Consider the following 13,316-nt stretch of genomic DNA (forward strand, 5'->3'; position numbering starts at 1 on the left):
ATATCAACCATTCAAGATTTTTACATCTAGTACAACAGCTTGAAAACCCCATTAGTAAAACTATAGCTCTGGTTTGAAGAGTGGCATGTGTCACTGTGTGACGGGAGGTACAGGGAAGGTACTATTTGGATCTGGAACAAACCTCTTTGTAGAATCAGGCAAGTAAAAGGATCGTTTATAATAATGTTCTTGAAGACATTCTTCAAGACAATTGAGAGAACAGCGTTTCTGAGGGATGTATTGTTACAAACATGTCCAGTTTTCTTTTCTTTTTTATTTATATATTAAAATGGTCATGCAAAACTAGCAACCTTAGTATATGTTGCCAAAAATATGCAGGAGGGACAGGTACAGCAATATATAAAATAATACAATCAAATATTCATTTAAACGAACCAATAGTTCAGCACTTTACAACAGATAAACAACATGAAAGAATGAAATGCGTAATGTTAGAAGAAACACAATGTGATCATGTACACTGGAAAAATAAAGGATGAATAGACTCACTACCATGATGTCTGAAGGTTTAAACAGAAATGAACAGTAGACTGTTACATCATTAATTGTGTACCAAATGACATCACAAGCACATTCATAGAATTAATAATTCATAATTAAATAAGTGCAGTTACCATGGATTCAAAAGCCCAGAAAGTGTGTGTTTTTACACACACCTTCCCTTGATAAAGGTGTGTTAAACAAATCAAAATGTTGGGAAGTTGGCTTTTCAGGACAAAAGTATATATATATATATATATATATGATTATATATATATATAGATATATATAATATATATATATAATATATATATATATATATATTTGTGAAATAATATGCTAATGACTGGTGTATAGTACAACATTAACTAGTTACTAGATGTATTTGTTGAAGCAGTGTTTGTTTCTCCTATCACTGATGTATATTTTCATTAAACATGTTTCTTCATCTATGGTAGAGAGACAGTTGAGGGTTTTTGTGCTGGGGTTTCTCACAGTGTGAATAACAATGCTGGTAAAATGATATTTGGATCTGGAACAAGACTTACAGTGCAACCTAGTAAGTAAATTGTTATATTGTTTAAACTAGTTTGTGTAAAATAAATATAAGTATGTGCCTCATTCTGACAGTTTAAACTATCACACTTTAGTTGAAGGGTCCATTTACAAAACATAAGTAATTAATTATACTGAAGATTATTAACCAGCAATAATAGTTTATCAAATGCAATGTTTTTGATATCTATGAAAAGCTTGTACTTATTAATGTCATTACAATACAATATTGTGGCTAAGATCTTGTTACTCTCCAAACCAGACTGCATTCCCCACTCAGTAATCTAGTGTCTTGACATACTGAATTGGAAAGAGTTTAGTGTTTAGCTACAGCCTGTTACAATAACCTTCCATCAGAGTACATAATGTCAGTTAGAACACATTTGCTGGTGCATCTTCATTATTATAAGAGATTCTTAAACTTAAGTGCTACATCTACAAATCTATTGTACTCTAGCCAGTATTCTGTATTTATTAAAATAATACAAAACAAGAGAAACTATTTATATAGCTTGTATAGACCCCAGAATGTCAGCTTTGCAGGATTGTGAGTTTTTGTAATGAGACAGTTCACTGTGTGAATGCTGGAGGTGATAAAGTTACATTTGGAACTGGGACAAGACTGATTGTGGAACCAAGTAAGTGGGATGATTTGTTTTTGGGGGATACTTTTTTTTTGTTTGCAGTGTTACTATATCAATTCCATGATTAGCAGGTAGCCAAGGAAATCTGCCTCTTTAAGAAGGGTGATCACAATAACAGCTGGGTTCCAGTGAGAACACAGTGTACACATTGTTATAATGGGCAGAATATGCAGACCCCTGGGGGAAATCTATTCTCTGTTTACCAATGGACCAATTTAGCACCTTTTAATTATTAACAGTTTTGGTTAGTTAAAAAGAAAAGGAGAAGCATAGTTATCAGTTGGGAAGAATGTTGTTTCAAAGTGTATCGAATTATTGAAATAACCCTGATAGAGTCCGATCGAAACAGGGACTTTAATGCAGTTAAACCAACATTACACTATGTAACACATACAAAAATGACTACAAAAGATTTAGAAGTGAGTAGTTTTTTGAGATTTACGATTATACTGTAAATACAGTAAATACAGTATAATCGTAAATCTCGAAAAACTACTCACTTCTAAATCTTTTGTAGTCATTTTTGTATTACTTTAGTATAAATACATGTTAATTTGGATTCATATGGGTTTTTTTTTCTGACTTTATGTGAACGAAAAGACACACATTTGCTCGTTTTCCCATTGGAAATAGTGATATTTTGAAATATCACTGTCCTGGTCACAAAAGCAAAGTTTGTGGGGAATAATAGCCATTTTCTATACTTTTGAGGCATAAGCAATTAGGAAATAACACTTACTACCCAGGAACAAAAAATAAATAAAATAAAATTGTTGCACGGTGTTATCTATGGCACAGAGCTAGGATTATCTCTCTAACGATAAAGCAAAATAACTCATACTCCTCTATTTAATGTAATAGTTAAATGTCCATGCATGTTGAAAGAAAGAAAGAAATAAAGAAAGAAAGAAAGAAAGAAAGAAAGAAAGAAAGAAAGAAAGAAAGAAAGAAAGAAAGAAAGAAAGAAAGAAAGAAAGAAAGAAAAAGAATGCTATTGTTAAGAGCACAGCAGAATATCACTCAGCTAGCTGTACACAGTAGTTTTTGAAATGGTGGAAGCCACTGTGTGGCTTCTGGGGGGTCGACTGGTAAACTAGTGTTTGGAGCAGGAACACGGCTGTTTGTTGATCCCAGTAAGTATTCCTCACTCAGTTTAAGTGTGCATCCGTGAATTTGTAACTGCATTCTATCCCATGAGATAATAATGCAATTATATTGTATATGTATGCACTTTATTTTCAAAATTTATGTATTGAAATCCCTGCATTTATCATTTGCTATATGATCTAAAAAAAAGGTGTTCTATTCAATTTCTTTTGGTAAGAAATTAAAGTTGGATCAGGTCAGTTAGTTTGAATACCTGCAATATGGTTAAATAGACAAGAAATACTAACTACACAAAACTGGCCAGGTACCATTGTACAGCATTTCTTCTAATAGCACTACATTTTTTTCATACTTATTTCATCCAGTACGACACATTTTTGGTATTTAAAACATTACAACTGGGTTCAGTGACCTGGATTAGCATTAATCTGCACCACTTTACTGAGGGTAATAGTAGGTAGTGCTGTCCCAAGGCTGTGGAACCAGCTATTAATGTAAATACATTTGCTGTTGGTTTTTATTGCATGTAAGAGTGTTACTATGTGATCAAACTGACCTGTTCAGATGATGGGACAGAAAACACAGCAATGTTTATATTTATTATGTTAAGAATCAGAAAACATATGTTTGGTATTATTACTCTTACAATAAAAACAGCTTCAGATATGTTCGTTTCTGTTATAGTGTTATTTACTGTTTCAGTACAGCAGATGAGATTATATTTGGGCAAGGGACTACACCTGTCCTATAACCTCATATGTTTTAATACAAATAGGAATTGTCTTGCAATGGAACACTTCATTGCTTTAAAATTATTTATAACATAACCTACACAGTTGTTAGAGAAAATAGAGCTTTGATGGTTTAATGTAGATTGTAATGTATCCCCATGCACCATATCTAGTTTGTCATGTGATTTGATTAATACGATTTTGACAGATAAGTGGCAATTTACAGACAAAGAAAAAAAACAAAAAAAACACAAAAAAAACACAAAAAAAACCCCAAAAAAACATGAGTTGTCTGGCTTCAGTTTTACAAAAACTAAACATGTGTTTTTATCCTTGCAAAAACAAATGCTTTTGATTTTTAATAAATACATGCATTGTGATATTTCTAAATCTATACATTGTAAGCATAACACTGAATCAGAACTATAGAGCTGGGTTACAGTTAGCGTGCATTGAACTGTGATGATAGGTTTTTGTAATGCATTGTACTGCTGTGTGAATCAGGGAAACAACAAGTTCATATTTGGTTCTGGAACAAAATTACTAGTCCAGCCAAGTAAGTATTTCATCATGGAAATGATCATTTGATCAGTCTGTCTTGTTTTTAATTTATTGTGTTTGTGTGCTATGCAATGGAGAGGACACTGTTGTTAATTCAATTATTAATTTATTGTGTTTGTGTGTGCTATGCGATGGAGAGGACGTTGTTGTTAATTCATTGGTGTTCTTTAAGGTCTCTGTATCTAACCAGGTGTCCCAATGTGCTCCAGGTTGGGGACATTTCAACACTGTGATTGATTCATTTGAGTGTAATCATGAATTCATTATGTTACAATAGCTAGATAGGTGACACACAGGATGATCTGTGGCACAGAGATGGTGGTGCAGTTACAGGGCATTGCAGGCAGTGACTCATATTATGTATAATTACATTGTGTTTACTGATAGGATTATATATTTACTATGTAATTAGACTATAACCACATGATCTAGAACATTGTTATAGCAGTCTAATAACAGACACTTCATTTAAAGCATTATCAGACATGAATAACAAACCCATCTGCAAACACAGGTGAGCTGTTTGGTGTGTGGGGTGTTGTTGGTTCGTTGGGTTTGGATTTGATTGCATGTGATTTGGGTTTGTGAGTACATGTGTGATAACCAGGGACATTGTTTATTGGGATTCAATGCCCATTTACTTTCTTTGGATCTCTGTCTGAAATAATTTCTTTCCTAAAATGTTAAATGGGACCCATCCATTCCACTGCAGCCACAGTGAGGCAGTTTTTGTAACTCTGTATAGCACTGTGTGAATACTGGTGGAGGGGCTGGGAAGCTGCTGTTTGGAAAGGGTACGAGACTCACCGTGGAACCAGGTCATTATTACTTGTTTGTTTTCTTATTTTATGTCATCCAGTACGGCACATGTTTAGTATTTTAAATAATAGCAGCTGGGTTCAGAGACCTGGCTTAGCATTAATCTGCACCACTTTACTGAGGGTAACATTATCATTAAACAGAAAACGTATATTTGGTATTATTACTCTTACAATGGAAACAGCTTCAGATATGTTTGTTTCTGTTGTAGTGTTACTTACTGTTTCAATACAGTAGATGAGATTATATTTGGAAAAGGGACTACACTAGTTCTAGAACCTTGTACATTTTAATACAAATAGCAATTGTCTTGCAATGGAACACTTCATTGCTTTATAATTACTTATAACATAAGCTACACAATTGTTAAAAGAGAAAATAGAGCTTTGATGGTTTAATGTAGATTGTAATGTATCCCCATGCATCATATCTGATTTGTGATGTGATTTCATTTTAATATGATTGATAGGTAAGTGACAATTTACACATAGAAGTAACACAGAATAAGAATGAGTAGTCTGTTTTTAGTTTTGCATAAATAAACAAGTATTTTTATTCTTGCAATAGCATGTGTGTTCGTTTTTTAATAAACACATGCGTTGTTTTAATAAACACATGCAGTTGGGTAATAGATAACTTGCATTGAGCTGTGATCATAGGTTTTTGTTGTAAAGCAAGGCACTAATACTAACAATGACAAATTAACATACGGATTTGGCACAACACTTTTTCTTCAAACATGTGAGTTTATTATTATTATTATTATTATTATTATTATTATTATTATTATTATTATTATTATTATTATTATTATTATTATTATATTGACTATATATTTTGATTTTGAACATCTCATATTGTGTGAGTTATGGAAACATTGTGATTTTTAGAAATGGAACAAAGTTCCCTGTGGAACCCAGTACATGCAGTCCTGTGATGTAATCTATCGATTTTATTACAGAGACTGCAAACAATTACATGTCACTCAGCCCAGATAGACTGGTTGACCAAAACAGGTAAATCAAATGTAATAAAGGAAGCACTAAATGAAAAACACACAAAGATGAACTGATTTTTCAATCATTCACACACTAAACTTCATAAACTAAGAAAACATGTGTAAACCACTTCTTAATGACTACCTCTTGAATGCATCCTAGTAATAAACACATTATAAGCAGTGAAATAAAGACATGTAACACGTTTTCGTTGAGCTGTGAGGTACTATGTGAATGCTGCTGGAAACAGTGTTGTATTTGGAAATGAAACCATACTCAGTGTTTCACTAGGTAAGAGCCATATGCTTTGTTTAATAAGACAGTTTGTAGAAAAGCTTTATTTGCCTACAGTGGGGTAGAGAGTAAAGTGCCAGAGGGCTTATTTTTACATGGTTGTAAAAATTACATCTATTTGTTTACAGAATAATTTTGGTATTTCAATTGTAGGGTACATTATTTGCATAGGCTTAACCTACTGTCCTTAAACAGTTAGTAGTTTTTTGTAATGTATGTATGGCTGTATGTATGTATGTATGTATGTACAGCTATGGACCAAAGGACTATATCATTAACTAAAGTAGCTTCATAAAGTCCATTGAAATCTGTTGAATAATGTTACATAAACATAGTGAATTAAATACCATGGTTGACAAATTGAAAAATGTGACATTTCAAAATTTAGCATTAAATACTGACCTCCTATTGCAATTAATTAACGGGCGAATGAATAATTCATCGATTAATCAGTTCTACCAACACATTCTCTTTTTGGCAGCTCTTGCATAGTAAAAAAAAAAAATACATTCCTAAATATCTAAACATCAAAGGAATAGCCTTCTCTGGGTTTTTGTAATGGATTGTACTGCTGTGTGAATCAGCAAAACAACAAGCTTGTGTTTGGTTCTGGAACAAAATTACTAGTTCAACCAAGTAAGTATCTTGACATGGAAATTATCATTTGATCAGTGTGCCTTGTTGCTAATTTATTGTGTTTGTGTGTAATATGCGAAGGAGAGAACACTGTTGTTAATTCAATTACTAATTTATTGTGTTTGTGTGTGGTATGTGATGGAGAGGACACCGTTGTTAATTCAATGATTAATTTATTGGGCTTGTGTGTGGTAGGTGATGGAGAGGACACTGTTGTTATTTATTGGTGTTCTTTAAGGTCTCTTTATCTAACCAGGTGTCCCAATCTGCTCCAAGTTGGGCACATTTCAACACTGTGATTGATTCATTCAAGTGTAACCATTATTTCCTTATGTTACAATAGCTGGATAGGTGACATATCGGATGCTCACATAGGTGGTGCAGTTACAGGGCATTGCAGGCAGTGGCTAATATTATGTAGAAAGACATTGTGTTTACAGATAGGATTATATATTTACTATGTAATTAGACTATAACCACATGAGCTAGTACAAGGTTATAACAGTCTAATAACAGACACTTCATTTAAAGCATTATCAGGCATGAATAAAATTCTACAAACCCATCTGCAAACACAGGTGAGCTGTTTGTTGTGTGGGGTGTTGTTGGTTCATTGGGTTTAGTTTTGATTACATGTCATTTGGGTTTGTGAGTACATGTGTGATAAACAGGGGACATTGTTTATTGGGATTCAATGCACATTTACTTTATTTGGATCTCTGCTTGAAATCATTTGTTTTCGAAAACGTTAAATGGGATCCATCCATTCCACTGCAGCCTCAGCGAGGCAGTTTTTGTAACTCTGTATAGCACTGTGTGAATGCTGGTGGAGTGGCTGGGAAGCTGCTGTTTGGAAAGGGTACGAGACTCATCGTGGAACCAGGTCATTATTACTTGTTTGTTTTTTATTTTATGTCATATAGTACAGCACATGTTTAGTATTTTAAATAATAGCAGCTGGGTTCAGAGACCTGGATTAGCATTAATCTGCACCACTTTACTGAGGGAAACATTAGTATTAATCTACACCACTTTACTGAGGGTAAGAGTAGGTAGTGCGAGTCCAAGGCTGTGGAACCATCTATTAGTCTAAATGCATTTCAGTGTATACTATATGATCAAACTGAGCTGTTCATATGATGCGTCAGAAAATGCAGCAGTGCTTATTGATTATGATGAAAGAACCAAAAAACCTATGTCTGGTAGTATTATTACTTTTACAATGGAAACAGCTTCAGATATGTTTGTTTCTGTTGTAGTGTTACTTACTGTTTCAATACAGTAGATGATATTATATTTGGAAAAGGGACTACACTAGTCCTAGAACCTCATACATTTTAATACAAAGAGGAATTGTCTTGCAATGGAACACTTCATTGCTTTATAATTACTTATAACATAAGCTACACAATTGTTAAAAGAGAAAATAGAGCTTTGATGGTTTAATGTAGATTGTAATGTATCCCCATGCATCATATCTGATTTGTGATGTGATTTCATTTTAATATGATTGATAGGTAAGTGACAATTTACACATAGAAGTAACACAGAATAAGAATGAGTAGTCTGTTTTTAGTTTTGCATAAATAAACAAGTATTTTTATTCTTGCAATAGCATGTGTTTTCGTTTTTTAATAAACACATGCATTGTTTTAATAAACACATGCAGTTGGGTAATAGATAACTTGCATTGAGCTGTGATCATAGGTTTTTGTTGTAAAGCAAGGCACTAATACTAACAATGACAAATTAACATACGGATTTGGCACAACACTTTTTCTTCAAACATGTGAGTTTATTATTATTATTATTATTATTATTATTATATTATTATTATTATTATTATTATTATTTATTATTATTATTATATTGACTATATATTTTGATTTTGAACATCGAGCTTTGATGATTTCATGTAGACTGTAATGTATCCCCATGCATCATATTTAGTTTGTCATGTGATTTCATTTTAATATGGTTTTTACAATAAGAGCAATTTACACAAAAAAAAATGGAATGAGAAAGAAACAACTTGAGTTGTCTGATTTTTGTTTTACAAAAACTAAATATGTCTTTTTTACCCTTGCAATAACAAGTGTGTTTGCGTATTTCTAATAAATACACACATTGTTATATTTCTAAAGCTATATATTGTAAGCATGACTATAGAGCTGGGTAACAGTTAACGTGCATTGAACTGTGATGATAGGTTTTTGTAATGGATTGTACTGCTGTGTGAATCAGGGAAACATCAAGCTCATATTTGGTTCTGGAACAAAATTACTAGTCCAGCCAAGTAAGTATTTCATCACGGAAATGATCATTTGATCAGTGTGCCTTGTTTCTAATTTATTGTGTTTGTGTGTGCTATGCGAAGGAGAGGACACTGTTGTTAATTCATTGGTGTTCTTTAAGGTCTCTTTATCTAACCAGGTGTCCCAATCTGCTCCAGGTTGGGGACATTTCAACACTGTGATTGAGTCATTCGAGTGTAATCATTATTTCATAATGTTACAATAGCTGGATATGTGACACATAGGATCCTCTGTGGCACAGAAATGGTGGTGCAGTTACAGGGCATTGCAGGCACTGGCTAATATTATGTATAATTACATTGTGTTTACAGATAGGATTATATATTTACTATGTAATTAGACTATAACCACATGATCTAGTACAGTGTTATAACAGTCTAATAACAGACACTTCATTTAAAGCATTATCAGACATAAATAACTTTCTACAAACCCATCTGCAAACACAGGTGAGCTGTTTGGTGTGTGGGGTGTTGTTGGTTCATTGGGTTTAGTTTTGATTACATGTCATTTGGGTTTGTGAGTACATGTGTGATAACCAGGGGACATTGTTTATTGGGATTCAATGCACATTTACTTTCTATAGATCTCTGCTTCAAATCATTTGTTTTCTAAAATGTTAAATGGGACCCATCCATTCCACTGCAGCCTCAGTGAGGCAGTTTTTGTAACTCTGTATAGCACTGTGTGAATACTGGTGGAGGGGCTGAGAAGCTGCTGTTTGGAAAGGGTACGAGACTCACCGTGGAACCAGGTCATTAATACTTGTTTGTTTTTTATTTTATGTCATCCAGTACGGCACATGTTTGGTATTATAAAAAGTAACAGCTGGGTTCAGAGACCTGGCTTAGCATTAATCTACACCACTTTACTGAGGGTAAGAGTAGGTTGTGCTATCCTGAGGCTCTGGAACCAGCTATTAGTCTAAATGCATTTCAGTGTATACTATGTGATCAAACTGACCTGTTCATATGATGCGACAGAAAATACAGCAGTGCTTGTTGATTATGACTAAAGAAGCAGAAAACCTATGTTTGGTATTATTATTCTTACAATGGAAACAGCTTCAGATATGTTTGTTTCTGTTGTAGTGTTACTTACTGTTTCAATACAGTATATGAGATTATATTTGGAAAAGGGAATACTCTTGACTTAGAACCTCATATGTTTCAATACAAATGGGAATTGCCTTGCAATGGAACACTTCATTGCTTTATAATTACTTAAAACCTAAACAATTGTTAAACAAGAAAATTGAGCTTTGATGATTTCATGTAGACTGTAATGTATCACCATGCATCATATCTAGTTTGTCGTGTGATTTTTTTTTAATAAGATTTTTACAGATAAGAGCAATTTACACCAAAAAAAAAAAATGGAATGAGAAAGAAACAACTTGAGTTGTCTGGTTTTTGTTTTAGAAAAACTAAATATTTATTTTTATCCTTGCAATAACAAGTGTGTTTTTTTTTTTTTAAATAAATACACATATTGTGATATTACTAAAGCTATATATTGTAAGCATGACTATAGAGCTCGGTAACAGTTAACGTACATTGAACTATGATGATAGGTTTTTGTAATGGATTGTACTGCTGTGTGAATCAGGGAACCAAGTTCATACTTGGTTCTGGAACAAAATTACTAGTCCAGCCAAGTAAGTATTTTATCATGGAAATGATCATTTGATCAGTCTGTTTTGTTAGTATTGTGTTTGTGTGTGCTATGCGATGGAGAGGACACTGTTGTTAATTCAATGATTAATTTATTGTGTTTGTGTGTGCTATGCGATGGAGAGGACACTGTTGTTAATTCATTGGTGTTCTTTAAGGTCTCTATCTAACCAGGTGTCCCAATCTGCTCCAGGTTGGGCACATTTCAACACTGTGATTGATTCATTTGAGTGTTATCATTATTTCATAATGTTACAATAGCTGGATAGGTGACACATAGGATGCTCTGTAGCACAGAGATGGTTTTACTGATCTGCTTCTGTGTTGTTTTTCTAAGAATGGGATTGGGTCGAACTTGTAGTTTCAGACACAATGAATATATATTTGTTCATTTTTGTCCCCGGTATACAACATATTACAGCTCTCTAATCACTCAATGATTTACAATATTGTACATGACAGTGAAAGATTGCTTGTTTTGAAGCTGCTGTAAACGCTGTGCTGTTTTTGTACTAGTCTATACTTCTGTGTGACTCAGCAGGGAGCAATAAGCTGATCTTTGGGTCTGGAACACAATTACATGTTCAGCCTCGTAAGTACTGCATTGTGATACAATATTATGAACATTCTGGAAAACAGTTACATGTTCAGCCTCGTAATTACTGCATTGTGATGCAATATTATGAACATTCTGGAACACAATTACATGCTCAGCCTCTTAGTTCTGCTGTTTATGAACACTCCATGGCATTGTGGATAGATTCTGATCTCAGGGTTATAGTTGATACATTGAGAAAGCCAGATTAAAATAGATAGTAAAGCAACGTTTGTGATGTAGAATTCATTAGGGTTATGGTAAAGTAATATTGTGGTTGTACAAATATCTAATATAATTCAAATTTGAATCGCCATCCATTTCTGTGAATTTGGGAGTAAGGAGAGAGTTTTTGTAACTAGTTTTCTTACTGTGTGAATGATAATAGTGCTTATAAACTGATCTTTGGATCTGGAACAAGGCTAACAATAGAACCAAGTGAGTATTCTTTCACGTACTGGTAGTTAATAATACTATTATATAATACATTAAGAAAGAAGTTGCGGTCCAACGGTTGTTTAAGTAATGTGTTGTATTGAAGTGTGAATGCTGGTGACATTTCCAAACTGACCTAGACAGGGTGAAATAGAGTGTAGGGAATATAAGGATGTTTGAATGATCCATCTGTTAAAGATAACATAAGTACCAAGGTGCAAATTAATCTACCATCAATTTAAAGATTTGATTTAACCATCTGTGATTTACCTTCTAAAATGTAATGTTATATATGTGTTATAAGGGATATTATAAAAAAGAAGAGATGAGTATAAAATTAATAAGTAATTACAAAACAGTGTTATGAATGATGTTACTTTGGTGTTATTCAATAGCATTACTTTATAGCCAGACAGCTTTCAATAGAATTGTGTCATTCAGAATAACTGTTTTCCCCTGTTAAGCTTCAACATGTTTAATAGCTTGTTATATACTTTTTCAGTAGATTAAACAAAGGGCTGTATCGCTACGATTTCTAGAACTGATTGTCTAAAGATGAAGTATTTCAGAAAGCAGTGCAGAGTTTTTGTACAAGGATTTACTGCTGTGTGCCAGTTAGAAATGACAAGCTGGTCTTTGGAAATGGAACGCAATTGCAAGTACAGCCTCGTGAGTGTTTTTAACATTCTTCACTGTGCATTTACACACATGTATGCATTATTGATTAGGATTTTTGTAATGATTTGATAAGGGAGGATTATTGAGATGCAGTTTAGGGTTGTACAGCATGTGCGTTGGTGTGGCAAGTTTACCTTTGGAACTGAACACAGAATAATTTCAATTATGATAGATACGTAATCACCTATCCCATTTCTGCCAGATGTCTGATTCATTATTAAATAATGCTAGCTTGAATTTGTTGGTTTTGTTTGAATATGCAATTAGTCAAAGAAGATTGTGATGTCATATTGCAATTATAATAATTAATTCAAGATAAATACAGAACGTGTGATGCCCCCCTTGTTCTTTGGTGACATCCTATCAAACACTATATATAGTATGTGTTTTACAATTGGATTGAGCCATTCAAAGGGATTGGACCTGCCTTTATGTGCAGAAGATGTATTTGTAGATTGTGTAATGATGTGTACTGATGTGTGACTCAGGGGACTGGATCTTGGAAGCTCATTTTTGGTCAAGGTACCAAATTATATATTGAACCAAGTGAGTGTTGTTTTATCTCCTTATTAAAGAATCTGTAGAAGTGATCCCATTTTTATTATACATTAGAAAGATGTTACACTATGTGTTAACTTTGTGTTAATGACTTAGTTACATTGTAATAACACAGTATTTACATTGTATTCTGTATTACAAAGCAAGTACATGTTATAATCTAAAGCACTTACTTCTCAGAGTGCTTTAAATCATTACTGCGTGTTTGCTAGACAG

The 13,316-nt window shown here is 33.3% G+C and overlaps 1 protein-coding gene across 1 annotated transcript in view; it reads left to right on the top strand.

Annotated features, from left to right (window-relative positions):
• The first annotated feature begins 1,004 nt into the window (after positions 1-1,004).
• LOC121300138 (M1-specific T cell receptor alpha chain-like) overlaps positions 1,005-13,316 on the top strand; it is a 60,406-nt gene continuing 48,094 nt past the window's right edge. The window contains exon 1 of the mRNA XM_041228572.1: positions 1,005-1,060. Coding sequence (XP_041084506.1) covers positions 1,021-1,060 — 40 coding nt within the window. The 5' untranslated portion in view covers positions 1,005-1,020. The remainder of the gene's footprint in view (positions 1,061-13,316) is intronic.

The sequence above is a fragment of the Polyodon spathula genome, chromosome 25 (genome assembly GCF_017654505.1).
Source record: "Polyodon spathula isolate WHYD16114869_AA chromosome 25, ASM1765450v1, whole genome shotgun sequence".
NCBI classification, from domain to species: Eukaryota; Metazoa; Chordata; class Actinopteri; order Acipenseriformes; family Polyodontidae; genus Polyodon; species Polyodon spathula.